At 37.6% G+C, this 26695-nt stretch overlaps 1 protein-coding gene across 2 annotated transcripts in view; it reads left to right on the forward strand.

The window, feature by feature from the left end:
• Chn1 (chimerin 1) overlaps window positions 1-26695 on the forward strand; it is a 165554-nt gene that overhangs the window by 133328 nt on the left and 5531 nt on the right. For both annotated transcript variants that reach the window (XM_076865581.2, XM_076865582.2), the window contains 4 exons: window positions 8642-8726; window positions 19441-19614; window positions 20693-20770; window positions 23716-23853. In XM_076865581.2, coding sequence (XP_076721696.1) covers window positions 8642-8726; window positions 19441-19614; window positions 20693-20770; window positions 23716-23853 — 475 coding nt within the window. The remainder of the gene's footprint in view (window positions 1-8641; window positions 8727-19440; window positions 19615-20692; window positions 20771-23715; window positions 23854-26695) is intronic.

Genomic DNA, 26695 nt, shown 5'->3' on the forward strand with positions numbered 1-26695 from the left:
TATACATATTTTTCAAGTAATGGCAGATGCACTAAATAGACAGTATTCTGGGCCATAAAACAAGTATCAATAAATATAAAAACATTGGAATCAAATAAAACCTATCCTCTTACAATTAAATATTAAATAAGTATCTGAAAATTTTCTAAGTATGGTGTACTTGAAATTAAATAGTATATTGCTCGATAACATGAATTAAAGAAGAAATTATAAGAAACATTAGAAAATATTTCTGAGAAGAAAAATATTAAAATTTGTGGAATATGGTTTAAAGTATGGCTTATAGGGAAGTTTATACTTTTGAATGCTTACATTAGAAAAAGGGTGAAAAAAATCTTAAATTGGTGAACTAAGCTTCCACCTTAAAAGACTAGAAAAAGAATCAATTAGACCAAGTAATGGAAGGAAAGAAACATTAAAGAGCAGCAACCAGTGACATAGGAAAAGAAAAAATAACAAAAACAGAAAAATCAGGATCTCTTTTACTAAGACTTTTAAGAGGATTTTAACCACATATTTTGTGTAGATTTGGGGGATTTTTGGGGGGGAAGGGCAGGTTGTTATTGTTGTTGTTCTGTTTTGTTTTTACAATGCTAGGGATCAAAGCCAAACCTTCACTCATGCTAGGCATCACTCTACCACTGAGCTACATTCCAGCCCACATAGTTGGATAATTTCCTATGTTTAGTGAAACCTGTTTCCTGGTGTCTTATAGAGATGCCTGCCTTCATGTTGTAATGTGTGTTGACAGTGCCTCTTTGGACAAGGCTTCTACAACCAAGCCAAAGAGAAATTGACAGCTGGTTGTGGAAATGTTAAATTAGTGCAGACTTGGCTTCAAGGAACTGTGGATAGCAAAGTAATGTGGATTAGTCTGAGGCATTTTTTGTTCTCCGTGTTCAATTTACCTATTTGTAATGTAGTATAGAGGTTTTCTGTCACTCAGCTATTAATTGTAAAGTGCTTTTTATTGTCCAACCAGCTGGTCCATTTATTTTCTTTTCCTATTATACCTACATATTATAACTTTAGAGGATTGGTATTTTGAGGTATTGATTGACTGTGTAGTTTGTTTTTTTTTTTTTAACTACTGATATTTGAATGCAAACTCATTCATCCAAGTAATGAAGCTGACTTTCAAAGAAATGTTTTAGGTTATGACATTTGATATTTTAAAGCCTTTAGTATGATTCAATTTAGAGGTAAAACTATTAGAAGAAAGGATTTTTTTAAAGAAATTAAAATTACAGGTTTTATAATACTTTAAACATCCATAGTTTGAAATGAAAAGTGTTTCTGAATTTCCTGTTGTAATTATTATATTTTGTTATACAATCTGTACCTTGTCACATGATCCAAAAAAACAACAGATAAAAGGATTGCTTTGAGAATTTTGATGTCTCTACTTCCTGAAGCCTAGGTTTCAAATTGATGATACTGTCCCCAGCACCACCAAAAAAAGAAAAATCTACAGAAAAACAAAACACTCTAGTTCAAATTGATAACCACTCTTTCAGCTTAGAACAGAACACTGGCACCAGAAACCATGTCTGTCTGTGTTGTAGCGTTAATATGGTTGTATATGATTCTGAACCAGTTCACTATCTGTGGCCCACTTATAACCTCACTGTGTTTGTGCTGCAGCAACTCAGCTTTAACTGTAGAGGTATTTCTCCTTCACTGGCATAGCATTGCCTGGGGGAATGGATAGATCATGAAGGACTTCATTAAATAAATAAATAAATAAACTCTATAAGTAAGACCCTATATCAAATTATAGTGGATGCATTCTCATGAGTGGAATTGATAATTCATTATTTATTTACATGTTTATTTAAAGTAGTAGTGTTTCATACATCATTTAATAAAGAACATTTTCAAAATGTTCTTCGTGTGGAAGGAGAACCACACTACTATATTGCCCTAATAATTGCCATGCTGGTATAGTAACACCAGTGTTATTATAGTCTGGCCAATATTATATCAGATTTTCCCAGTAATTACTTCTCATAGCTCAGGACTTCATTTATTTGTGGTATGGCCAATGGAAGTCCAGTAGGCTTTTAAGGCATTTCCCTCAATTTTGAACTGTTTTCTCACTCTTGAAACATTAGATCACCAATTTTCTGTTATTTGTCATCCTGATCAAAGTGATGCTTCTGGCTGTGTTAACTTGCACAGTTAAGTATGTGCCTTACAGAGACCCACGAATCCTCCCCTGTATGATCATCTCCTAGCAGCTCCTCACAGAGGGTGATAGTGCTTGGGCCCTGCTCCAGCTGTCCAGCGCCTCCTTCACTTCTCACCACTCCTGGCCACTGACTGTGCTCCTCCTCCTATTCCCAGCACCTGCAGTTCCAACCATTGCCTAAAGCTATGCTTCAGCAAGTACTTGGCACAGTTCTTCCTTTCCTGCCGTGGTCACCACGTTACACCCCCATTTCATCAGAATGGCCAGCATAATATCAATGCTGGTGACTTAACTCTACTTAACCTCACTGTGTTTGCTATAGATTTTTCTCAAGAGTTGCAGCCAGTAGTCTTGATTAAATTTAACTAAACAACAGGCAGGAAGATACCACCTTGCTACAAAGACACTCCTATTTTTAAGTACTCCTCCCACATTTTTTGCATGACCTCTTACACAATTTCATGCATTTTTCATATCATATGAATCAAAAAGTTTAAAAGCATCTGGAAAGACTGCCTTTGGTCACTTAAAAGAGTGCATCCTGGTTGCCCTAAAGATAAAAATGGGGGTGGGAGGGTCTTTCCTGCCCAGCTCTCTGCTACCTACCTTCCTTTAGTTTTGATTTTGATCATCTGTTCTCTCTCTTCGTGGCCCAATACCACGTGGAGAACCAACACAACTAAGCTGGAGCTGAAATGTCATTGCCACCTTTCCAAGCAGAGATTCCCGGCCCCTACATGTTCTTATGTCCAACACCATGATTTATACTTACAGCAAGCTTTGCAAGCATATTCTGTTGCTGTTGCATTTATTTCTATTTCTCAAGGGAGTGTGTTTGGTTTGGAGGGATAATGAAGACAATCCTGAATTTATCTTTCCATAGCATGGATTTTTTTTTTTTTCTGTTTCCCTTATTGGCATTCAAACTGGAGGTGTGAATGCTATAAACGTGATGAGTACCAAGTGCTTTAGTTTCTTTATATAACCCAGGATTTTGGTCAGCAGACTCAATTGAGAATAGTTGCAGTTTTTACCAAGGTCAGTACCCAGGAGATGTGACACTGGCCTGTGTCCTTGAGCCCCTAAGTATCCCATCCACCTCATACCCTGTTCTTTTCAGCCTGGTTCTGACCAGTGCCATCACTGACTGGACTCTATTCAGTAATCTAGTCTTTCTTATGAATTGATAGTTATTACATGGAAAGGAGTTGTTTCAGGCAAAAAGCAATCCCAAGTGCCATGATAATAAAGTTATATTTTTTTTCCAGTTGCAAAAAAGAGGAGATGGCTTTTAAACTAGTTGGTTATGTCCTTTGTTCATTAAGGTGTAATTTCTGCTGTATACTGTCACTTTCATTTGTCAAGGTAGCCTAGGAAAAATATCTGTGGCCCACTTATAAGGTTGCTTTCTTTGGTACTGTCCCTGATTTCACTTACATTGTACATACTGGCATTGATTGCTCTTTTGAATTGTCTTAACAAAATACCCTCCCCAAAGCAAACCATTTTTGTAAATTGATGGAATGATTTGTTTAAATACCAGTAAGGAAAAAAATAGTGCCATCTACAAAGGACTTGGTCCTCTCCCACCTTCCAAAACCAGTGTGTCTTTAAAGTGGTTCAGTCAACAACAAAAGCAGAGGTAGTTTCTGCTTGTAAGAAACAGTAATGACTTGGTGGAAGCAATAGAATAAAGTAAGATGCTGCTAGTGTCTCATTCATCACAAGATCACTGTCCGTAAGCATTGGTTGTAAGAAACACAGGCAAGGAGCCAATTCTTCATTGTTCAAAAGGCCTTTTAAGAGGCAGATGGAACATTTTCTTGGTTTACATCCAGTGCTAGCAAAATTCTGTTATTAGATTTTCTGGTCCACAACTAAGAAACTGTGATAGGAAAAGGGAAAAAAGGAATATGAAAAAACTTATAGCCATGAAAAATGAGAAGTGAAAGGAAAACTAAAACAGACTTAGGGAAATACAAAAATTTAGGGCCTTTTATATTAAAAATACTGTAAAAATGACAAAATGATGAGTTTCTGTATCACACAATGAGTTTCCATTAGTTGTGTATGTTGTAAAAGATGCAGTAGTTTTGATTCCCCGAGCACTGACCAGATCTCTGATGGGCCTCTACTGTAGGTCAGGCCATTCCGACCATTCCCTGGTAAAGTATCAAGTTTCAAGTCCAAATCCCCATACTCCATGTGACCCACTCCAGGGCTCCTTCCCCCTCTGTCCCACCTTCTCCTTTCTTAGCATCCTCCTAAGCAGAAAGAGTCCCTGAGGTGCAATAATAATTATATTTTGAATGCCCATTGTATTTTGAATCATTTTTAAAACAGGTAATTAAAATACAACCATATCTAGTAAACAAAATTATCAGCAAATGTCAGTGCCCACAGACTTGACTGCAGGAAATAACACCTGTTTTACTTGTGCGAGATACAGAATAACTAAAGAGCATTTTTTTTTTTTTAATACTGGGGATTGAACTCAGGGGCACTCGACCACTGAACCACATCCCCAGTCCTATTTTGTATTTTATTTAGAGACAGGGTCTCCCTGAGTTGCTTAGCACCTCGATTTTTGCTGAGGCTGGCTTCGAACTTGCAGTCAAGTTGTGCTGAGGATCGAACCCAGTGCCTCACACGTGCGAGGCAAGTGCTCTACCACTGAGCCACAACCCCAGCCCATAAAGCTATTTTTTAACTGACACTTACTTACACATATTTATGGGGTAAAGTCTGCTATTTCAATACATTGTATGGTGTGTGATGATCAGATCATGGTAATGGCACATCCATCATCTCAAACGGGATCATTTCCTTGTGCTGGGAACATCAAAAAACTCTCTACTAGCTGTTTTGAAATACACAATCTCCTGTTGTCAACCGTGGTTACCCAGCTGTGCTATAGAACATTAGAAGTTTTCCTCCTCTCCAGCTACACCCTTGTACCTGTTAATCATCCTGTATCTCCTCAACCCCTGGTAACCACAATTACCTCTTCTATAAGATCAACTTTTCTATTGTTCCTCCATTGTACATGAGGACATGCAGTATTTGTTTGTTTGTTTTTTGGTGTGTTTTTTTCCTGACTTATTTCACTTAACACAGAGTCCTCCAGATGGAAGAGCCAGTCTAAATTGTTAATTTGTACAGTTGCTTTTTTTAAGATATCTTTCCTGAGTTGGTAAAGTATGTGACATCATTGATAACATAAAACTCAATATAAAATGAAACATTTTGATATAGCTCAAATATAGAGCAATTACCCTTTTTGCAAGTAATGTCACTTCACACTTTCTTTTTTAAAAAAATATTTATTTTAGTTGTTGATGGACCTTTATTTTATTTACTTATGTGTGGTGCTGAGAATCGAACCCAGTGCCTGAAACATGCTAGACAAGTGCTCTGCCACGGAGCCACCACCCCAGCCCACTTCATGCTTTCTTTCATGTTCTTGGCACTGGTGTAGTATGATTGTAGTGTCAACTTTCCCCAGACTCTTCATTTGCTTCTAACAGAACTGACTTCCCAGTGCACAGTCCCAGAGCTGGGGACCCCAGCACTCCTGCACAGCCATTGTCTTTTCCCCCCAACTCTTCCTGTTCAGCACTAACCATGCTTTCTGGATCCTGTCTCCATTTGACCCCTGGGAGCCTGCTTCATCAGTGACCTGCTCTTTCCCATTAATCCTCAGTAAGCTGCACCCCCTCCCCCTTCATTCCACCATCCTCCTCCCCACTTCACTTCCAAACCTGTTCCTCTACTTTTGCATCTGTTAATATCGTCCTTCCCAATCATGGGCCCCCACACCCTCATTGTTAGACCTTGGGGGAATAAAGAAGACAAAAAGTCTACAATAAGCAAATTTATAAACTGCCCAGTGTCATGCATGGAGTCATAGAGGTCACAGAACAACAACAGTTCAAAAGAGGATCCAGTTAACTTTGTTATACAAATAGAAGTTTAGTAAACTTCTGGTGTTGCAAGGCCTATCTCTAGGACAGTTTCCTAAGGGTTACATAAGTTGCCTTCTAAATAAATAAGAGGGGAAACAAACAAACAAACAAAAGCCACTAATGGCAAGATGCCTTTATTCTAAAAAAAATAATAATTTAAAAAATTAAAAAGCTGTCCAAGCCAGGCTAGGTGCATGCCTGTAATCCCAGAGACTCAGAAGGCTGAGGTAGGAGAATTCCAAGTTCAAGGCCAGCCTCAGCAACTTAGTGAGACCCTGTCTCAAAATCAAAAATAAGAAGGACTGGGATTTAGGTCAGTGGTAAAGCACCCAGGGTTCAATACCCACTACCACTCCCCTAAAAAGCTGACCAAGAATCAAATACATAAATAAAAATTTCCTCACAATTGCTTTCTGTGTTATGTATACATCCTGCAATTAAAAAACATGGTTCCTGCAGATCATTAAAATCCTTTCTATAGCAAATGTAATATGAAGAAATGTTCCGTTGCTTTTCAGAATGCCACATTTGCCACTGTTTTCACAAAGGTGATGAAGGAAGTGAGTTTTCTAATAACTTCTCAGTAGTCAACGCTGTTTGCCAAAAGGCTTTTTGTTTAAGTAAAAACAAACAAAACACCAACTACTCTTATTTTCACTTCCCATTGTAACTTTCAGACAGTTTACATGAGATCACTGGCAGATGCAAAATAATTCTTGAGACTCTGTTTTTGTTTTTACTTCATTTGTATTCATCTTATGAAGTAAGTAATGCTGGTTTATCCTGAAATGTGGCCAGTTTGTATCCCAAAGACTTTCTCTAAAAGTAATTTTACAATTCTTTAATGATTCCATGACTATATAAGTTTTTGCATGAGTCAGTTCTACCTACTTCACATGTTACCCTCGGATTGCACACTTTATCCAATTATATTCACTCTGAGAAACAGAGACAAGCACAGGAACATCACACAGAATATGACTATTGAACTTAGGCTCTGCTTCAGCAACTCCAGGAAATGCCTTCAATTTACAGACTTGGAACATCATTAACAATCCAGAAGCGAGCAATTGTGTCTGCGTTCCTGACCTTTTTTCCATGAAAGACAGAAGGATTTATGGCTACTTCTCAAAATTAGCATAAAATTTTGTACTCGAGTTCACTTGGCACATTGTCACATACACCTACCTGGAATGAATTTTGCGTGATCCACTGCACCCTTTTTTGGATATTTTGGCCAATAACAGTATTTTGAATTCTGATAAACCATATTTCTTTCACTGATTCTTAATAAGTATATTTTATTTTACATCTTAACATCCTGAAATTGGAATTTATCTTATCATGAGTGATTTGTAATTTAATTGGCATGTTTTTACTAAAGGTAAAATAATGGTACATTACATTTATGGCCTCTCAAGTTTGAAGAAATAAGATATATATAACCTACACACACCTTAGAATCACTTGGTTTCTAACATCTAGTCAATAATATTAATATAACAATTACCAAAAAACGACAGTCTTAGCTGTGAATTGCATTATGTGCAGTAGCTGTTTGACAGATACTTATCACACTTCGTGATTTTTACTCTTATTCTTTCTGCAGGAGGAAATCATTTTGAGTAAATTTATTTTTATACCTATTAGTTACTTCTTTGTACTTTCCTTTTCTTTCATTTTTCTGTTATATTTTCAGTCAATGTGTGCTCAGAAATCTTTGTTAGTGATATTATTCAAGATTTTTTTTCTCTTATTCTTTAATGTTAGGGTTTGAATTCACTGCTTCCCTGTTCTAGCAAATTTTCACCAGAGTTAAATTAGAATACTTTCTTTTTCTGTATGTATCTTAGCATTTTTAAGATCCTTTCTGCTTTGGGAATTCCTTTCTTAGGGAAAAAGGAATCAAATTCAGTAAAACCTTTCTGATCTGGCATGAACAGTGAATAATCACTAAGAGTTTCTGATTAACTATAGCTTCTGCAGTTTCTAAAATATTTTTATTATCTTTTCTAACATAAATGCTAAGCATTTTGAACAGAAATTGCTCTTTTTGATGATTTTGTTGTGACCAGTCAGGGTCACCTTTACCATCTGTGACCCATCCTTATGAATCCAAACATACTTGATATTGCTTCTTATCCTTCTTCATGTCATAGTACTCAGAAATGCCAGAATTTGTGTAACACATAGATGAGGCTGCTTGGACCTGACGAGACTCTTTTTGAAAATTCTATCATAAAAATTGTTTTCCACAGTAAATTGCAGAATATTGGTTTGATTTATCACCACTTCTAAAACAAAGAGGAATTCAAGCTCTGAAAAACATTGTAACTACTTACTAATTCCTCTCAACCAAAGTTCTTCTACATGTAGCTGTATTGCCTCTTCGGTACTAACTTGGCTTATGTATCAGGGCTTTGATGTGAAAGTGTCTCCTCATCTGTGCGTTTCCTGTCTCCCCACTTCGCCTCTTCTTTTTCAGGTCCATACATTCCGAGGACCACATTGGTGTGAATACTGTGCCAACTTCATGTGGGGCCTCATTGCTCAGGGAGTGAAATGTGCAGGTAAGAGCGTTTCCCTCCTCTGAGGGAGTCAAGTTGTGAAGCAATTTTCGAGGCTCTGGGAGATCCTCCTATACCTACAACAGACTGGGTCCCTGTTCACTCCAGCACACATGTAGGTGGCTGCGATCTTCAGGCCACCACTTTGGAAATTAAAATTGTATTTTCCCTTAACTGTCTTGCATTTGATGGGCAGAAGACTAGGAATCTAGTCTGGTATTAGTCCACTGAAGAGAGAGATGTTAGCTTGTTGAAAAAGCCCAATAAAAGGAGATAAAAGTAAGGCAGTTATATTTAATACTTGCCTTTGATGTTGCAGTAACTAAATTTATAAAAATGGTTTTTTAAAAAAGCAGTGTACCAGGACCCATGATTGTTGCCTTGGAAACTGAATCTTAAAGATAACTTGCTAAGCTGGATTGTCCTTACTAAATTTTTTGTTAAATCAAACCTTTAAAAAAAAGTCTGTGACTTTATCTTGAAAGATGGCTACCAAATTCTGAAAACCATTTAGTCACTAATATTTTATGACATTTTGAAATCTTGAATATATCAAATTATTTTGTAAAATATGACCATCATATTTTAGATTTGAGTTGAGAAGCTTTAAGATTTACACACTTGCCCAATACAAGAGCACATTTTTAAGACTGCTTGAATCTGTGTTTTCCCAGATTACAATTCTAATTAACCCCAATAAATGTTATTTTCTTCATTCTGTTAACATATGTATATATGCACACATACACACACAATGAGGGATTTGTTGAAAAATTTTGTGAAATGAAGTAGTTATTGATATGTGAAACTTATTTGTATAGAACAAATATATTTAGTATTGGCCATTTATTCAAACTACTCTATATTCTAACATAAGCTTTAAATGATCATCTAAATTTTAAGTATATAGTATTTGATCATCAAAGTTTCTTTTTGCTATCTAATTTATAAAACTAAATTATCTTCTTACATGTCTTTAAGTATAAAACTTTATGCTAAAAAAGTACACTAAAAGTAATTTATTTCAAAATGGTAACTGTAGTAACAGACTTACCACTGGAAATATCCCTATTTCTTTTGTGGCATGATTTTTAAGTGGAATATTTTTGTTGTCCATTACGTGCAGAAATTTCTGAGGCCTGATTTTTCATATTTCTAAATATTTTGTTTGAATAGCAAAGTACAGTGTGCATTGCATGTGAACATCTCAAGTCACTCTTCTTTCAGTTATGATTTCCTAAACATCACTAGGGCTTAGTAAGTTTCCAGGCACACATCATTAGGCGGCCAGCTTAGGAAGCTCCCTGCTGTGGAGAGTGGGGTAAAAAGGGTACAAATATAAACTTTGAACTGGGCAGAGTAGTCCATCAAGGCTCAGGGTCTAGTTTCTGAGAGTCTAGTTTCATGAAGAAAACCTTATTATTATGGCTGAGTTCTGGGGAGACAGAATGAGGAGGCTTCCTTACAAAGGCTGTGGGTGTGCCTTTGACTGGAAGAGAACAGTGTGGAGCGGAAAGTATTGATAGAGTCTTAGTATTAAGACAGTCTTCCTCCTGGTTTTCTAAAGGCAAGTGAACTAATCTTTCAAAAGCAAAAGTTGCCTGCTCAAGGAATAAGGGTCTCCATTAGCCTGGTTTGCTCTTTGAGACATCCTTGACCAGCTGACACTCCGCAACAGTTTCCTAAGCAATTCATGACCATCACTACCTTATAAGCTTTCCTTTCAGGACAGTAACAATGTGTGCCATTTATATCTCGAGAGTGAAGGCCATCTACATAGGCGTTCTGCGTCAGCCACCAGCAGAGAATTAATACAACACATACATGAATAATCTGTGGTGATACACTACAATCCTGAATCATAATTGAAAGAATGTTTTGGAACATCTATCACAATAATAACTGTGGGAAAGGAGAATGACAATGATTCAACCCCCTCCCCACAGCCACCCACACTCATAACCTCTGCCTCTTACTGGGAGTGAAGGGCAAGAATTGAAGGAAAAGCCTTGGAATTTTTCATTTTATTGTTGTTTTGGGGGACTTGAATAATAATATGTAATATAAGCACACTTTTTAAAATTCAGAGGTTGCCAGGCGTAGTGCACACTTGGAATCCCAGCAAATTCCGAGGCTAAGGCAGTGGGATCGCATGTTTGAAGTCAGACTCAGCAATTTAATGAGGCTCTGTCTCAAAAATAAAAAGAACTGGGAATGTAGCCCAGTGATAAAGCACCCCTGGGTTCAATCCCCGATACAAAAACAAAAACATAAAACCTCAGAGGAGTCAAAATTTGAATTAGTTCTCTTTTCTTTGACAACTGATTACATTTGGATTGACAGTGGGATTCTTAGGTTTGAAGTGACTCTGCGACTCATCTGTCCTTTGAGCCATCTAAGTTATTTAAAACAACGCAAAGAATTAGGAATTTAAAGAGAGAACACACATTCACTATGGTAGGCATTGAATAAAGGTCCCCAAAGACTTCCTCTTCCTAATCCCTGGAACCTGTGGCCTTCAGGGCACAAGGAATTTTGCAGGTGAGACTAAATTAAGGATATTGAAATGACCTGGTTTGTCAGAGTGGGCCCAGTGTAATTACAGTCACAGTGTCTTAGTGAGGCAAGAGGACTGAGAGTCACAAAAAGGTGATGTGTTCTGAGAAAAGAGAAAATGCTATACAGGTGGCTCTGAAGATGGAGGAAGGGACCATAAACCAAGAAATGCAGGTGGTCTCTAGGAGATAGAAAAGGCAAGTGAAGCGACTGACTGTCCCCCTGAAGACTCCAAAGGAACAAAGGCCTGCTAACACCTTGATTTTAGGCCAGTGAAACTGATCTTGAACTTCCAGCCTCCAGAACTGAAGGGTAATAAATACTTGTTGTTTTAAGCCACTGATTTTTTAGCAATCTGTTATAGCAGCAATTGGAAACTAATACAACAGCCATTAAACATTGTAGACATTATATCCAAAGAAAAATGGTAGAACTGCTGCCTGTCAAACAATAGATGTATTTATCTGCTTTTGATCCCTAAGACATCTTGCTTTGTTCCGGTTCTTTTTCTTTTTCTTTTTCTGAACTGAGGACAGAACCCAGGGGTGTCTTACCACTGAGCTATATACCCAAGGTCTCACTAAGTTAGTTGCTGAGGGTCTCATTGAGTTACTTCAGCTGGCCTCGAACTTTCTACCCTCCTGCCTCAGCCTCCTGAGTTGCTAGGATTACAGGCATGTCCTGTCGTGCCCAGCTGTCAGGAATTTTTAAGGGAGTGTTGGCCAAAAGATACAATTTTGAATCCTTCACACCCACACCTTTTTTCTTTTTTAAATGTCATATAAAAGTATTGGGTGCTGTCCAAACCATCTGGTCTGCAGTATTGCTATAGGAATCACATTGAATCCAGTTACTTCTGTGACAGGCAAGCTGCCCTTTCAGGACTGAATGCCACTAAGCACACTTCAGCCAAGGACAACTGAGGGAACAACAGGGATGTTCATGGAAATTCTAATCATTACATTGCATGATCTTTTCAAGACCCAGCAACACCAGGGTGATATAGGAGGCATAAACCATCTCCTCTGCCAAAGCCTTACTCTTGTAGTCTCCTGTAAGGTGGGTAAATTAATGTCTCACTGCAAGGGACTATCTGCAGAACTGATGTTCTTCTTGCTAAACTATTTATGACCCAAGAAGGTAGCCTTTAAAAAGTAAGAATCAAAGGATGGTCATTCAGATCAATTAGTTTCTCCCAATTAGGGTTTTGTTTTGTTTTTCCTTTCTTTATAAAATGTAAGCTTACAGGTTAGAGTAATGTATCATTATTATATAATCACTGAGATTGTTGTCCCTTCCCAAAAAAGACCATTATTCCACCAGCATTCCTGAAATGCTTTTATTTTAGCCTTATCAGAATATTAACAATAAATTAAGAATGATGATCATTATTTTAAGTTTTGTTTTGTTTTCTTGGCAGTGCTGGGGATTGAACCCAGGGCCTTAAACATGCAAGGCAAGCACTCTACGAACTGAGCTATATCCCCAGCCCCCGATCATTATTTTAAATCCAACATTTCAACTTAGCATTAGTTACTGAGATGGCTGCCCCCAAACAGAAATAGCAGTTTTTTCCTAAAAATAAAACCTATTATTTCAAGTACATAAGACTTAATTTTTAGGTGGAAGAAAGATGTAGTGATATTTTTTATTACATCTTTGATTATACTTCAGCACAGTTGTCCTTGTAAGTCAATGAGAATTTGGTAAGAATTAAGTTTCATGTAGCCCCTTTTTATTGAAAGCAATATTTTCATAAATATGTCAAAGAACAAGGCATTCCTCTTAATTTTGCTTATGAAAGTTCATGGCTTGTGATGCACATTTAAATATGAGCTATTCTACTTTTATGGGGTAAACATAAGAGATACATTTAAGAATAAAATTCATTAGCTTTAAGTGTAGCTCAATAGTAGAGTGCTTGCCTCTCATGTGCAAGACCTTGGGTTTTATACGCCCCAAAAAGTAAAATTTATTTGTTATTACTTAAAAATGAACAGGCATAGAAAAGAATAAATAATTATCCTTCCTTTCAAAACATACATTACCATAATTATGTTTTCCCTTAATCCTATCAGTAGAATGTAAATAATATCAGCAATTAACTTCAAAAAAATAGGTCTCTATTCTAGATACGCATTATATATATATATATATATATATATGTATGTATGTATTAGAAATATCAGGCCCCAGAAAATAGGAAAAGAACCTGATGTTAGTAGTCTGAGTATTAATTGAAATATTTGATTAAATGCAGAATAGGATGATTCAAATTTTTTATTCCTCCTTTCATATGTTTATTCTGTGCTTATTAACTTGAGAGATTGGGAGAGGGAAAATGTGGTTTAATGGTAACATAAAATAACCTGCCAAACCAAGAGATGCAACAAATGAAATCTTCTATGGACTTTCCCCCCATTTATAGTGTAGAACTTCCCTGGAAGAAATGGAACTATATAGGAGTTATATGACTTTAATAAATAATTATGAAAACCAAATAAAATCTTAATGGCAAATGAAATATTGATATACTGCTAGCCCCTGCAGCAGCAGTTTTCAGGGCAGGCTCAAGACTGTTGTATTGCATTGTTAACTTAAGGATATAAAAAAAAAAAATGCTTTGTTTTAATGCTTTCTTCCTATCAAGTGGTCTTCTAAAGGACTTCATCATATTCAACCTAGTCAAAACTTTGGCCTTGAAATTTATTGCTAAAATTGAGCATAATATATTTTTCCTGGGTTTTATATTATTCAAAGGAAAAGGAATATTAGTTCAGAAAACATTGCCCTTTTCCTTAAATACCTAAATCTGAGCTCAGTCATCTTACTTTATTCAGTTTTTACTGATTCACAAATAAGTTTAGGAGCCTGCTGATGTTTAAAATGAGAAATGTCTCCAAACATGTAAAGGAAAAAAGTTAATATTAGACTATTGTGCCACTCAGACGTTTTTATATGAATGCATCAAAATTTTGCTGTTTGACTTTCTACTGGATTTCCATTTACAGTTTATGCATAGGGGAAAAAATATGACAAAATAAAAATATAATGGTTAGGCTTTGTAGAAGTCCTATGAGATTCAATCATCCATAAGTGAAGACTCATTTAGGTAAAATGTAGCAATGTTTTAAAACTTAAGCACATATGACAATGGATACATCATACATTATCAAATAAGAGATTAAAAACAGCAAATTCATCTTCAATGCTGAAAAAATACCTCAAAGTACATGGTGTACTACTGGCAAAAGAAGTAGGAATGACTCAGTGGGAATAGTACAGGCTGGGATCAGCAATTCCTCTCAGTTCTACCACTTTGCTCCCTGAAGAACTTAAACAACTCGTTTAGTACCTTTGACCTCATTGTCTTCATCTGTGAAATATGTTGTTACCAAGGACCCTTTCCAACCTGAACTGTGGCCTATGTGTACATACTGAAAGTGTGAAGCACATCTACACTACTATTGAATTATGAAACTTTGCTAAATTTTACATTTTTGAAGCACTATGTAAGAGTTCTTCCAGTTCTGGACAAGATGGATAAATGTATTTCACTTTATTTCTCCCAGTAATTATAACCATCCTCTCGCCCCTCCACACACACACAATAACAAGAGACCCTAAGCAAGAAACTTGCATCAACTGTGAAGGTCTCTAAAAGTCAGAGAAAATAAGGAAGACTCATAGGAACCTCAGGACTCAAGGAATAACCTAGCAGCGAGTTCCCTCGTAGTGTTTTTTGTTTGTTTGGTTTTTTTTGTACCTCTGTGTATCTCAGTCTAGACACTGTGGAAGCCCACAACCCATAAATGCAACAGGCAGGAAGAGCAGAAAAGTCTGGTTTTCCTAGCCAATGCACTGGGAAAAGGTAGCCCAGCAGGACAAAACCTTTAGCCTTACCTACTGTTCTCCAGGTAAATACCACCAAAAAAAAAAAAAAAAAAAAAAAACATGTTGCTACCCTTCCCCAGTGGTTGCAGTAGCAGCAGTGTCTGTGGCTGAAATGTTTTCCAACCCTACCCTGAGGTAGTAGGGCATGCTCTTCTGTGAATCTATGGGCACAGCACTAGCCTCTATCCCTACTTTGCAGTAAGAAAGTGGCTGAACCTGTAGGTAGGACCCTGACTTTTATTCACACCCTATAGTAGAGCTAGCACCCTCTCAGCCTAAGTCTGTGAGCAGAGCTATTTTTATCTCTGACCTGCACAAATGAAGCAGCTGATACCCTGATCAGAACTCTGTCCTCCCTGCCCACCCTGTAATTACATGCAAAACAGCATTGCTATCCAGTCGAATTTTTAGGCACAGCCCTGACTTCCACTATACCTGCAATAACTAGGTGATGCACTATGGATAATGTGGAATAGAATACCCATCATGTGGATAACATATTAGTGAGGGAGGCAAAAATAGCAACCCAAAGGTTTTTTAACTAGGTTGACATCATAGTCTACAAAAGATTCATAGTCTACAAAAGTGAGCCCAGACATTCATTCTAAATCTAAAGAAGTTGACTACCTGCTGAAACTGAAAATTTAAGTAGGAACAACACTCAAAATATCCAAAATGCAGTTCTTATGCCAAGAACCAGAATATCTTGACTAACTGAAAAAAGGCAGTTGTCACATGCCAACACTGAGATGATATAGATGTGGGAATTAGTCAAGAAAAGCAACTAGACAGGCGCAGTGGCACGCCTATAATCCCAGCAGCTCAGAGGCTGAGGGAAGTTTCGTGAGTTCAAAGCCAGCCTTAGCTAAAGTGAGGTGCTAAACAACTCAGTGAGACCCTGTCTCTAAATAAAATACAAAAAGGGCTGGGGATGTGGCTCAGTGGTCAAGTGCCCCTGAGTTCAATCCCTGGTACCAAAAAAAGAAAAAAGAAAAGCAACTAACATAAAAATGTTCCAGCAGGCAGTGATGAACACTCTCGAAATAAATGGGAAAAGACGTAGGAATTGTCAGAAAAGAAATAAAGATTTAAAAAAAAAAAAAAAAGGCAAGCCAAAAGGAAGTTTAGGGACTGAAAAATGTAATAACTGAAATGAACTCATTGGATCATAGACTGAATAGCAAAATGAAGATAGCCAAGGAAGAGTCCATGACCTTGAAGACAGGTCAGTAGAAATTATTTAACTCAAACAAATGAGAGAAAATAGGGTTTTAGAAAATAGGGTTTTAGCAAGATGGTAACAAAGGTGTAACATTTGTGTTGTTGGAGCCATGGAAGAGAATGAAGAGTAAGACTCCAAAGATATTTGAAAAAATAATCAATGAAAGCTCTCTAAAATTGGTGAAAACAGAGAGAAATAGTACATTACTTACTTGAAGACGCTTTTATGTAAATGAAATCATTAAGAACCATGCATATGTGGAAGTCAGTATTCTCAGTTATCCAATCCCTTTTCAGGACCTTACATTCACATCTGACAAACATAGAATTGACCTTGACTTCATCTTGGATTCTAACTTTAAGCTGACTATGACAATGACATATAACAAACCTCAGGTTACTACATTGAAAAGTCCTCTTATAATGCTTTTTCATTCTTCTAAATAGAAACATGATCACTAACACAATTTATTATATATAGGTACTATACATATATTAACATTCAAACCTCATATAAACTCTAACACTAATATTATTCCCATTTTACATAATGAAGGCACAGAAAGCTCGAGTCATGCACTCAAAATCACACAGTTCATAGGTTCTAGACCAAACTCTAAACTATAGAAGTTATCTAAAACATTAAAATGTTTCGGAGAAAGATGGTCTTTTAGGTGCACATTTGTGCCATTGCTTTACCTTATGACTGAATCAGAATCCTTATATATTTAATACAGATGTCAAGAGGAATCTGAGTTGTGGTTAAATAGTCGTTTGGACCTCATTTAACCATACAGAATAGTGCCGCATCATTTCTTGAACTAGTATAGATTGAACTCTTCACTCCAGAAACCTTTTTATAGCCAAAGAAGCAGTGGTGGTGGTGTTTCGACAGAATTAGAACAGGTGATACCATCTCCTGAGTGTTCACTTACACATCAACCCAGCTTCCCTCCATATTACCCTGGCTTTGCACTTGGGGGACATACATATGAGCTCCCTCAGGTGCCACAGGCTTGAAGTTCTTTTTTTGGCCGTGTCTAACATGAAATGAAGAAACAATTCCATTTATGGGTTGTCTAATTTTCTTCATATTGTTACATCCATTAATAACTAGACTGCAGCTAATAAGTTTTACCAGAGCTTGTAATGATAATGATGCTCATCAGCATTTGTCTAGTTGTGCAATATGCAAAGCATCTGAACACAATGGCTTAGTGATTTTTATAACAATTCTCTGAGATGTGTTTTGTGCCCCACTCTTTCCCAGGAAGAACAAGCAGAACTGAAGCTTACCCAAAGACCACATTCATGATGGCATTGTATAGTTTTCAAATTGATTTAATTAAGACCTGGCTGTATTCACCCTACTTGGACTGGCTTTGCAAAAGATCAACATAAAGGTTTTATAAACTTAAGAACAAAAAGTGGCATTTATTTTAGTAGAATTATTTATTCAGCTATAGTTTATCACTTTTTAGTCTAATTTTGCGAAATATTTGTATTTCTCTGTATCCTTTCTAAAATCTCACCATATGCTAGCTGAGAAATAAAGTGTCTCAAAATATTAATCAAAAATGTTTGGGTTCTGGCATCTTAGAAGTTATATAGCCCATGTGAGTGTGGTGGCGCTTGCTTGTAATCCCAGTGACTCAGAAGGTTGAGGCAGGAGTATTGCAAATTCAGAGCCAGCCTTAGCAATTTAGTGAAGCCCTAAGTAACCTAGTGAGACGCTATTTCTAGATAAAATATAAAAAGAGCTGGGAATGTGGCTTTGTGGCTAGGCACCCCTGGGTTCAATCCCTGGTACCAAAAAAAAAAAAAAAATAGAAGTTGTTAAATAGCCCAATAAAATTATAAAACAAAGGAATAACATCAGTAGAGGCAATATGATAGGTATTTAAAATGTGGACTCTGGAATCATCCATAGGCTTGAATCCCATCTTTACTACATACCTTGGGTGAATTATTTAACACCTGTGTGCTTGGTTTTTTCAGATACAAACTGAGGAGAAAAGTTTCTATTTCATAGCGCTTTTGCAGTTTAAATAAAATAATAAATATAAAGCACTTGGAGCCATGCTTGGCAGTAGTTAGCCCTAATAAATGTTAACTAGTGATAGAAGTAACACATAAGTTATTCTCAGGGACTAGATGAATTATATACAATCTCATATCTAGAAAGGACTGTGAATAGATATAAATAGGAACAACACTGTTTTTAAGAGGGCCCTGGATATTCTTTGGGAGGTCCAGTCATATCAAATGTATTGAAATATAGCCTATTTACATTAAATATAGTTTTTATGTAACTTTAAAGAAACTGATTTTTAGTTAGCTTTCTCAACCGATTTTGTGCTGCTATACATCAAAATACTACAGACTGGGTTGTTTATGAAGAACAGAAATTGATTTCTCACTTCGCTGGCATCTGAGAAGTCCAAGATCAAGGTTCCATCACCTAGTGTGGCCCTTCTTGCTGCATCCTCACACGGTGGAAGGTGGAAAGTCAAGAGAAGGTAGATGCTTTGTCTTCACATGGCAGGAGAGAGAGGACCGTCCACGTGCCCTTTTCACAGCAGCATTGACCTACTCACGAGCACTGCACTCTCATGACCTAGTACCCCCTGAAGGTCCCACTTACAACACTGTTAGTAAGTTTTATAGAAAACACACATATTCAACTATTGCATTGCTATTAGGCACAATGTTATTAAATGTAAACATTTAATTAGACATTTATTAATTTTTATTTTCTTTTCCTCTAATATGTTCCTGGGGTCATATGGCAGGTAAATTTGCCATTGCTTTACCTTATGACTGAATCAGATGCTAGTCCTGAGCTAGCATTCTAGCCTCCTCAGTTTACAAAGTTTTCCAAGAGGAAAGAAGGGAATATTGTTTCTGCACCCCAAGGGAATGCTTGACACTGGTTCTCTTTAAAATCTCATTCAAGCTGGAGTGTCTTTTGCTAAAAAAGACACTGTAAGATGCTCAAAACTATAAATAATAATGAATTTTTCCTTTTTTAAAATTGTTTTTTTAGATTGTGGTTTGAATGTTCATAAGCAGTGTTCCAAGATGGTTCCAAATGACTGTAAGCCAGACTTGAAGCATGTGAAGAAGGTGTACAGCTGTGACCTTACAACACTCGTGAAAGCCCACATCACTAAGCGGCCAATGGTGGTGGACATGTGCATCAGGGAGATCGAGTCTAGAGGTGAGGTCCTTTGGCACGGGCCATGATAGTCTTGAGTCGCCACACTGCAATTCCTGATGTCACTCCTCAGTGCACAGCAGTGCTGTCTTCAGTAAATCGGGGGAAATGCTTTCAGGATGTCATATGATCTCAAAGTCTAGAATGAATTAACAAGTAAACAGCTTGATTTCAAGGTACATTTAACCTGTTTAAGAAAAATATGCTTAAAAATATGTTCATAGATGGTGGTTCTAGTCTGCAAAAGTAGATGTATACAGATAAATTCACTTTTCAGACTTTGCTTTGTAGATCCAAGAAGCAAAGACATAAATGCCCTATTAAAACTATCCAAGGCCAAAAAACTAGAACTGCACCCTGATTAATTATTCTTTCCCACATGGGAAAAAACTGTTACAGGCCTAGAAATACAGTTCATCTCATTTTTCTGTTATGTAAAATAATTTATAGTGTAATTGAGGTGATGAATTATTTCCCTTAAGACTAACATTATTTGATCTAATTAGAATGAACAAAATTATAAATATCCAGGTCATAGTAGGTCAGTTTTTGTTTTTTGTTTTTTGTTTTTTGTTTTTAACCAGAGATTGAACCCAGGAGCACTTAATTACTGAGCCACATTCCCCAGCCCTTTTTATATTTTATTTTGAGACAAAGTCTCACAAAGTCTCACTTAGAGCCTCACTAAATTGCTAAGGCTGGCTTTGAACTCATAATCCTCCTGCCTCAGCCTCCCGAGTCACTGGTATTACAGGCATGTGCTACCGTGCCTGTCTAGGTCAGAATTTTAAATATCTGTGAAGAAAATGTCTTTATTTTAGAAGAAAAATGTGAAAAGGTTTCTAATCGTGTCTATTTTTTTTTTTTTCTTATGTATTACGTCCCCAGCCTGAAGTATGGAGAGAAGTTAAAATTTGAAGAAAAGGGAACTGGGGTTGTGGCTCAGTGGTAGAACACTTGCCTAGCATGTGTGAGGCCCTGAGTTCAATTCTCAGCACTACATGTAAATAAATGAATAAAATAAAGGTGCAGCTCCCAGGGTTTGTTCCTTCCTCTATTTACTTATGTACTTATTTTACAGGTCTTAATTCTGAAGGACTATACCGAGTATCAGGATTTAGTGACCTAATTGAAGATGTCAAGATGGCCTTTGACAGAGGTATGTTCCTCAGCACTGTCATTAACTCAGTTACTATGCCAAAATATCACAATTTCTAAAGTATTTTCTGCATTATTTTTCTGAATCACTGATGATCATTATTCCCAAAAGAAGACTTAACTTACAGTTAATTTTTGTATTAGCTCTAAGCAGTCAACTGTCAAATTTCAGAGTGAGAAAGCATAGATTTTTAAAGTATTGCTATGGTTTGTGTATCTATGGCTGGTCCATATTCACCAAAAGACATACAGATCAATTAAATATTCCAAAACCTAGAGGAAAGGTGGGGAAGATCTAGTCATCGTAGGCCTCAGCGGTCACAGGCCTCAGTCAGTCTGCTGGCATCCATGCTTTCCTGGGCACCTTTGTGTGCTGAGATCCAAGTTTTGGCTCATGTGTTAGGGCCAGAAAGCTAAAAGGAACTGAGAAGCTTCTGGAATAGGACCTCCTCACCGTGGAAGGGGTCAGTCAGAGATGCTCAGTGGGGCTTACTTTTTCAAATAACATTTAGAATATTTCCATGGCTCTCCAATGTATCTTTCCTTTGAGTACTGGAATAAGGTGGTTATTGGTTTTATTTTAATAAATGCTCTAAAGGAAAATATTAGTAACGAGGGAATATGATATGCTAAGACAGGTGAAGGATGCTAGAGATCAGAAGAGGCTTCCCCAAAGAAGAACTGTTTTTGCACTTACACAATAACTTGAAGAACAGGAATTGCCTGTATATGGGTAGCAATAATAATAACAACAACAACAACAACAACAACAACAGTACATGTGCCATCACTTGGAGAGTAATAAGTGAAAGGAGAGTGGACGGCAATATCATGAACACAGCAGCTTCCCACAGATTTACTGGAATAGTAGAAGGTTCCCTAGAGAAAAAATGACTAGTAGATATTTGAACAGGATCCTTGTTATAGAAGAGAGGAGAACTTTCCTCTTTTTCCTTAGTAAAAATTTTGATAGATGTGATCCTTGCCTTGGTCATTTTTCTGCCTTCCTTTGGGCTGGCTCTCTCAGCCCCTTCTCCAGTCCTTGGGACCCCAGCACTTACTTGTTGCCTAATGCCCTCCAGTGAAGAAATCTATATTGCCTTGTTTCCAGAAAGCACTCTATCCCAATTTGTACTGCTATTGCACATGATTTTAACCTAAGTGTGAAAGAGGGACACTGGAGATCAAATTCACAACTGAGTGTCTAAAAGACTGAAGTATTTGCAATTTTTAAAGAGGCTGGATTTTAAGTAGCTTTAGGTTTTCAGAAAAATGGAGTAGAAAGTACAGAGTATTCACATGTAACCCCTCCCTCATGCCCACAGTTACCTTATTACTAACATCTTGAATTAGTGTGGTGTATTTGTTAGAATTGATGGCCCAACACTGGTGAATTATTAAGGTTCCTCCATATCTTTTCGTGGCTTGATAATTCATTTCTTTTTATTGATAAATAATATTGCATTGTATGAATGTCCCATAGTAAATTGGTTCACCTATTGAAGGACATCTTGGTCACTTCCAGTTTTTAACAAGTATAAGCAAGGTTGCTGTAAACACCTGTGCATAGGTTTTTGTGTAGACAATAGTTTTCAGCTCATTTGGGTAATACCCAGGAGTGCATTGCTGGATTGTATGGTAATATAAGAAGCTGCCCATCTTCCTAAGTGGCTGCAGCATTTTGCATTCCCACCAACAGTAAGTGACAATTCCTGTGCCTCCAAGTCCTCACAAAATTTTGATGTTGTCAGTGTTTGAGATTTTAGCAGTGAAAAGGCTACTTTGCAATCTGTAGAAATCTTTCATGAGCCAAGTGAAATAAAATAAATCTAGCCTAAGATCTAACTCAGAATAGATCTAATTAAGTCTTTAGTAGGTGAAAATTCAGGTTTTATAACAAAGTAAAGTACTAAATACAGGGCAGTGCAGAAGGGACCATTCTGAAGAAGACAGCCTTGCTTAAGAATCTGAGGGGCCCAGCATCACCTTCAGAGTCTGCTTGGATTTCGTAATGCCTTCTCTTCTTGTAATTTCAATTAAAGAGTTTGTTTTTTTTTTTTAATTTTGGCTTTTTATTTCTCACTGCCTCCCCCGCCCCCGTGCTCAGCAAGATCCAAATGTTATGTGTGGGAGCCTGCTGTGAAATGAAGGGGGCCTTTTGCACTAGGGGTCTTTCATAATAGGGAGCACCTCTCTGCTGCTCCTTTTCACAAATTTCATATAAAATAGAGGGAAAAGTATTTACACTTTATTCCCCTGGGAATTTCTTCACTTTAGCCTTCTGCAGCTCCCCTCCTCCACAATTAAGCATGAAAAAGTAAGTAACTTCAGAAGAGAAAATTTTTTTTTTAAATTTGCTATTTCACTGAAAATTGGTCATTAGTTCTTATGACCCCAGCACTTACATGCTTACAGTAGGGATTTAACAATCATGTTGTAGACTGGTTTGTGTGTGTGTGTGTGTGTGTGTGTGTGGTTTTTTTTTTTGTTTTTGTTTTTGTTTTTGTTTTTGTTTTGTGCAAGGGATTTAACCCGGGGTGCTTACTATGGAGCTATACCCCAAGTCATCTTTTTTTCTTAGTTGTAGATGGACACAATGCTTTCTATTTTATTTATTTATTGTTATGTGGTGCTGAGGACTGAACTCAGTGCTTCACAAATGCGAGATGAGCGCTCTATCACTGAGCCACAACCCCAGCCCCCTCAAGTCATTATTTGTTATTTTGAGACAGTCTTGCTAAGTTGCTGAGGCTGATCTTGAATTTGAAATTTTCCTGCCTAGACCTCCCAAGTTGATAGAATTGTAGGTATGTGCATGGCTGCACACGGAGTTTGATGTTAAAAACTGAAGCATTTTTTTAATATCTAATCATGTACAAAAAAATGTCATGTATTAAAACAGTAAGTCTAGATATTTACTTTTGTTTCTTTTAATATCCTCAAAAGATGGTGAGAAAGCAGATATTTCTGTGAACATGTATGAAGATATCAACATTATCACTGGTGCACTTAAACTGTACTTCAGGGATTTGCCAATTCCACTCATCACATATGATGCCTACCCTAAGTTCATAGAGTCTGCCAGTAAGTATTCACGCATATGTCCCCAAGACTTATGAACTGCCTCCTTTGGTAACTACTTCTCCTGGTCTTCCTGCTGAGTTTCTTAACTACAAATTATGAAATATTTCTCCTTCACATCTTCCATGGTTTAATATATTTGCAAAATTATTTGCACTCTTCTCTAATACAGATTATCTGTGATTTTTACCATCAGAAGGTTCTTTGGAATGTACTAATTTTCCAAATAAGCTTATACATTAGATGTGAATCAACTCTTTTTTAAAATACAAGTAAGTAGAAAAGTGTAATTTAAAAAGCGAGACCAACTGATTTGTTCAACAAAAATCAAAATTACTGTTTCTCAATTCTTATTCTCAGTTTTTGTACTTACCCTGTATATGTATGAGCTAATGCTGACCACTGACGGTTCGCAGTCTAGCCCTGGTCTGCAAATCAGACTTTGAGGAGCTCTAATTTAGATCAAGGGGACTTTTTAAAAAAATTCCAGTTAATATAAAAATGCAAAAAAAAAAAAAAAAAGTAAAGTTTCATTTGCCAAATTTTATTTATGCTGTAAAAATCATACCTGTAATTCACATTTCACTTTCTAACAAGGGAAATTTTAACAGATTTTAAATGTTGGCATTACTCTTTTTAAAAACCATATGTTGTCTTCATCTTTAAATAACAATATCACTTCCTTAGTAACACTGATTTGCATTTTCCCCCCCCCAATACTGGAGACTGAGCCAGGGGCTCTTTACTACTGAGTCACAACCCCAGCCCTTTTTATTTTATTTTGAAACAGGGTCTTTCTAAGTTACGCAGACTGGCCTCAAACTTGCCATCCTCCTACCTCAGCCTCCCAGTAGCTAGGCTTAGAGATACACCCCATCACACCAGCTTCTGGTTTGATTTTTGACTTCTAAGTTTTAAAGTACAAAATTCCTTTGTCCTGATTTTTAGTTTCCACGTTCAGAGCTTTGGTTGAGAATTTTTGTGGTAAGGTTCTTGGAGCCCTCGTTTCTCACGGGTCAGCTCTCATGAGGAGAACCGCCGTGAGAATGACACTGATTGACAAGTTAGACAGCACAAATGATTCTAGGTCTCCTCCATAGGGATTTAACTCCTCTCATCTTGGTGCTGATCATCTGAGGAAGCTAATGGGCTCCTGCTTTGTGGAATAAATGTTCCCTAGAGAGATGCTCATTCTGGGCACTAACCTGGAAAGCACTTCCCCTGGGAAGGGCTGCTCTGTCCAGTTTGCTCTGACCCCAGCCCAGCAAAGAGTGAACTGTATTAGTGTTCTATTCCTGTGTTGCTTGGGACTAAAACTAAAATTTGGCTCCGTGCCTAAGCCAAGGGCAACAGGGAGCAAAGGACAGAGCAGTGATTGAAACCCAGTTCTGTACCCCACATGACGGCCTTATGCAGGGAACATCCAAATCTCCTTGCTGGATTTCGGGGCCTTTGGCCCCACAGTTCTAGATTACTTCTTTCCCTACACCTACCCTAGTCACTGAGGAAAATCTCCACTTTTATTATTCTTCCAAACCATTTGCCTTTGCTGTAGGATTTGTTTCTGAGGCAGCTTTCCTGTGGGAAATCAGCAAAGCCCCCTTGTCTTGTTTCTCAGAGAGCTCTTAAAACCACATAAGAAAGTAGCTTTCCTAAATCAAGGTAGAAATGCTTCCTTATTGCAATTTCATCTATTTTAACAAGTGATTTCTACAACACCAAAAAGCCTGGCATAGAACCTGTACATAATATGAATGTGCATGGTGCATGTCTGACAGTGATGACATTGTGGGACATCATGTCCTTGTACATATCTTTTCCAGCAGTGGAGTCTGTTTCTTTCTTTAGATACATAGACATAGCCATGTCTTAAAGGAAGGTAAGAGATGTTAACAGTCACAGAGCACATAGGAGGTGCCATGAATCAGACCAGTACTTTATATCCATGGTGTCATTTGGAAAGGAAATCTGATTCACATTGTTAGAAGTATCCCTGGCAATCAAACCCACTTCTGCCTCTTACTAAAGCCCTTGCTCTGTCCACTGTGCACACTGCCTGGCCCACCTGATGGGACCAGGAAAACTTAAATAAAGAAAGAGGAAGGAAGAGGAAGCAGCCCTTCCAAGTGAAGGACAGTTGGAATGACCCCTCGCAGTGCAGTTATCTTATCTCAACTCCTAAAAATGTCTCTGACATTTATTAGCATCCTTTGCCAACAAAAGAATCAGAGTTCATGTTGAAACTTCCTTTTACAAAAGCCAGTGGATCTCTGCTGTTGTGCAGCCTCCCTTGGAGACACTCAGTGTCAAAGCTGGGAGGGAGAGGCCATAGGACATGAAAGGAGATGCCAGTTTGGAGAAGGCTAGGTCATCCTGTCTGCAGGCTGTGTGGCCTTGCTGTGCCTTGCACATTCCCCTCTGGACCCACTGTGCAGTCTAGGTCTGCCCAGCCCATCCCTCTTGCTCCCCACCCCCTGATACACTGCTGCCCTGGAACACAAAGGCATGACATCTCTACATAATCTAAATTCATATGGTACAGGGCTTCTGACAGGGCACACTCAATAAGCCGGCATTAACAGACGCTCCCTGATCACTGTGAAACTACGCTCCCACAGAGAAGCCCCTGGCAGGACAATGTAGGGACTGGTCCTCCTGCCCAGGATTCAGAGCCTTCTTCCTAGGAGATCTTAGAACAGCCACATGAGAACCAGGTACAATGACATATGCCTGGAATCCCAGTGAATCCCAGCAAGTATTTAGATATTTTAAGGGGTCATATAGCTACACTTCCTCAGCTAATACATTCATTTTGAAATGCCCAGTAACTGTTTTTATAGGCAGC

This window comes from Callospermophilus lateralis, chromosome 9, assembly GCF_048772815.1.
Source record: "Callospermophilus lateralis isolate mCalLat2 chromosome 9, mCalLat2.hap1, whole genome shotgun sequence".
Classification (NCBI taxonomy): domain Eukaryota; kingdom Metazoa; phylum Chordata; class Mammalia; order Rodentia; family Sciuridae; genus Callospermophilus; species Callospermophilus lateralis.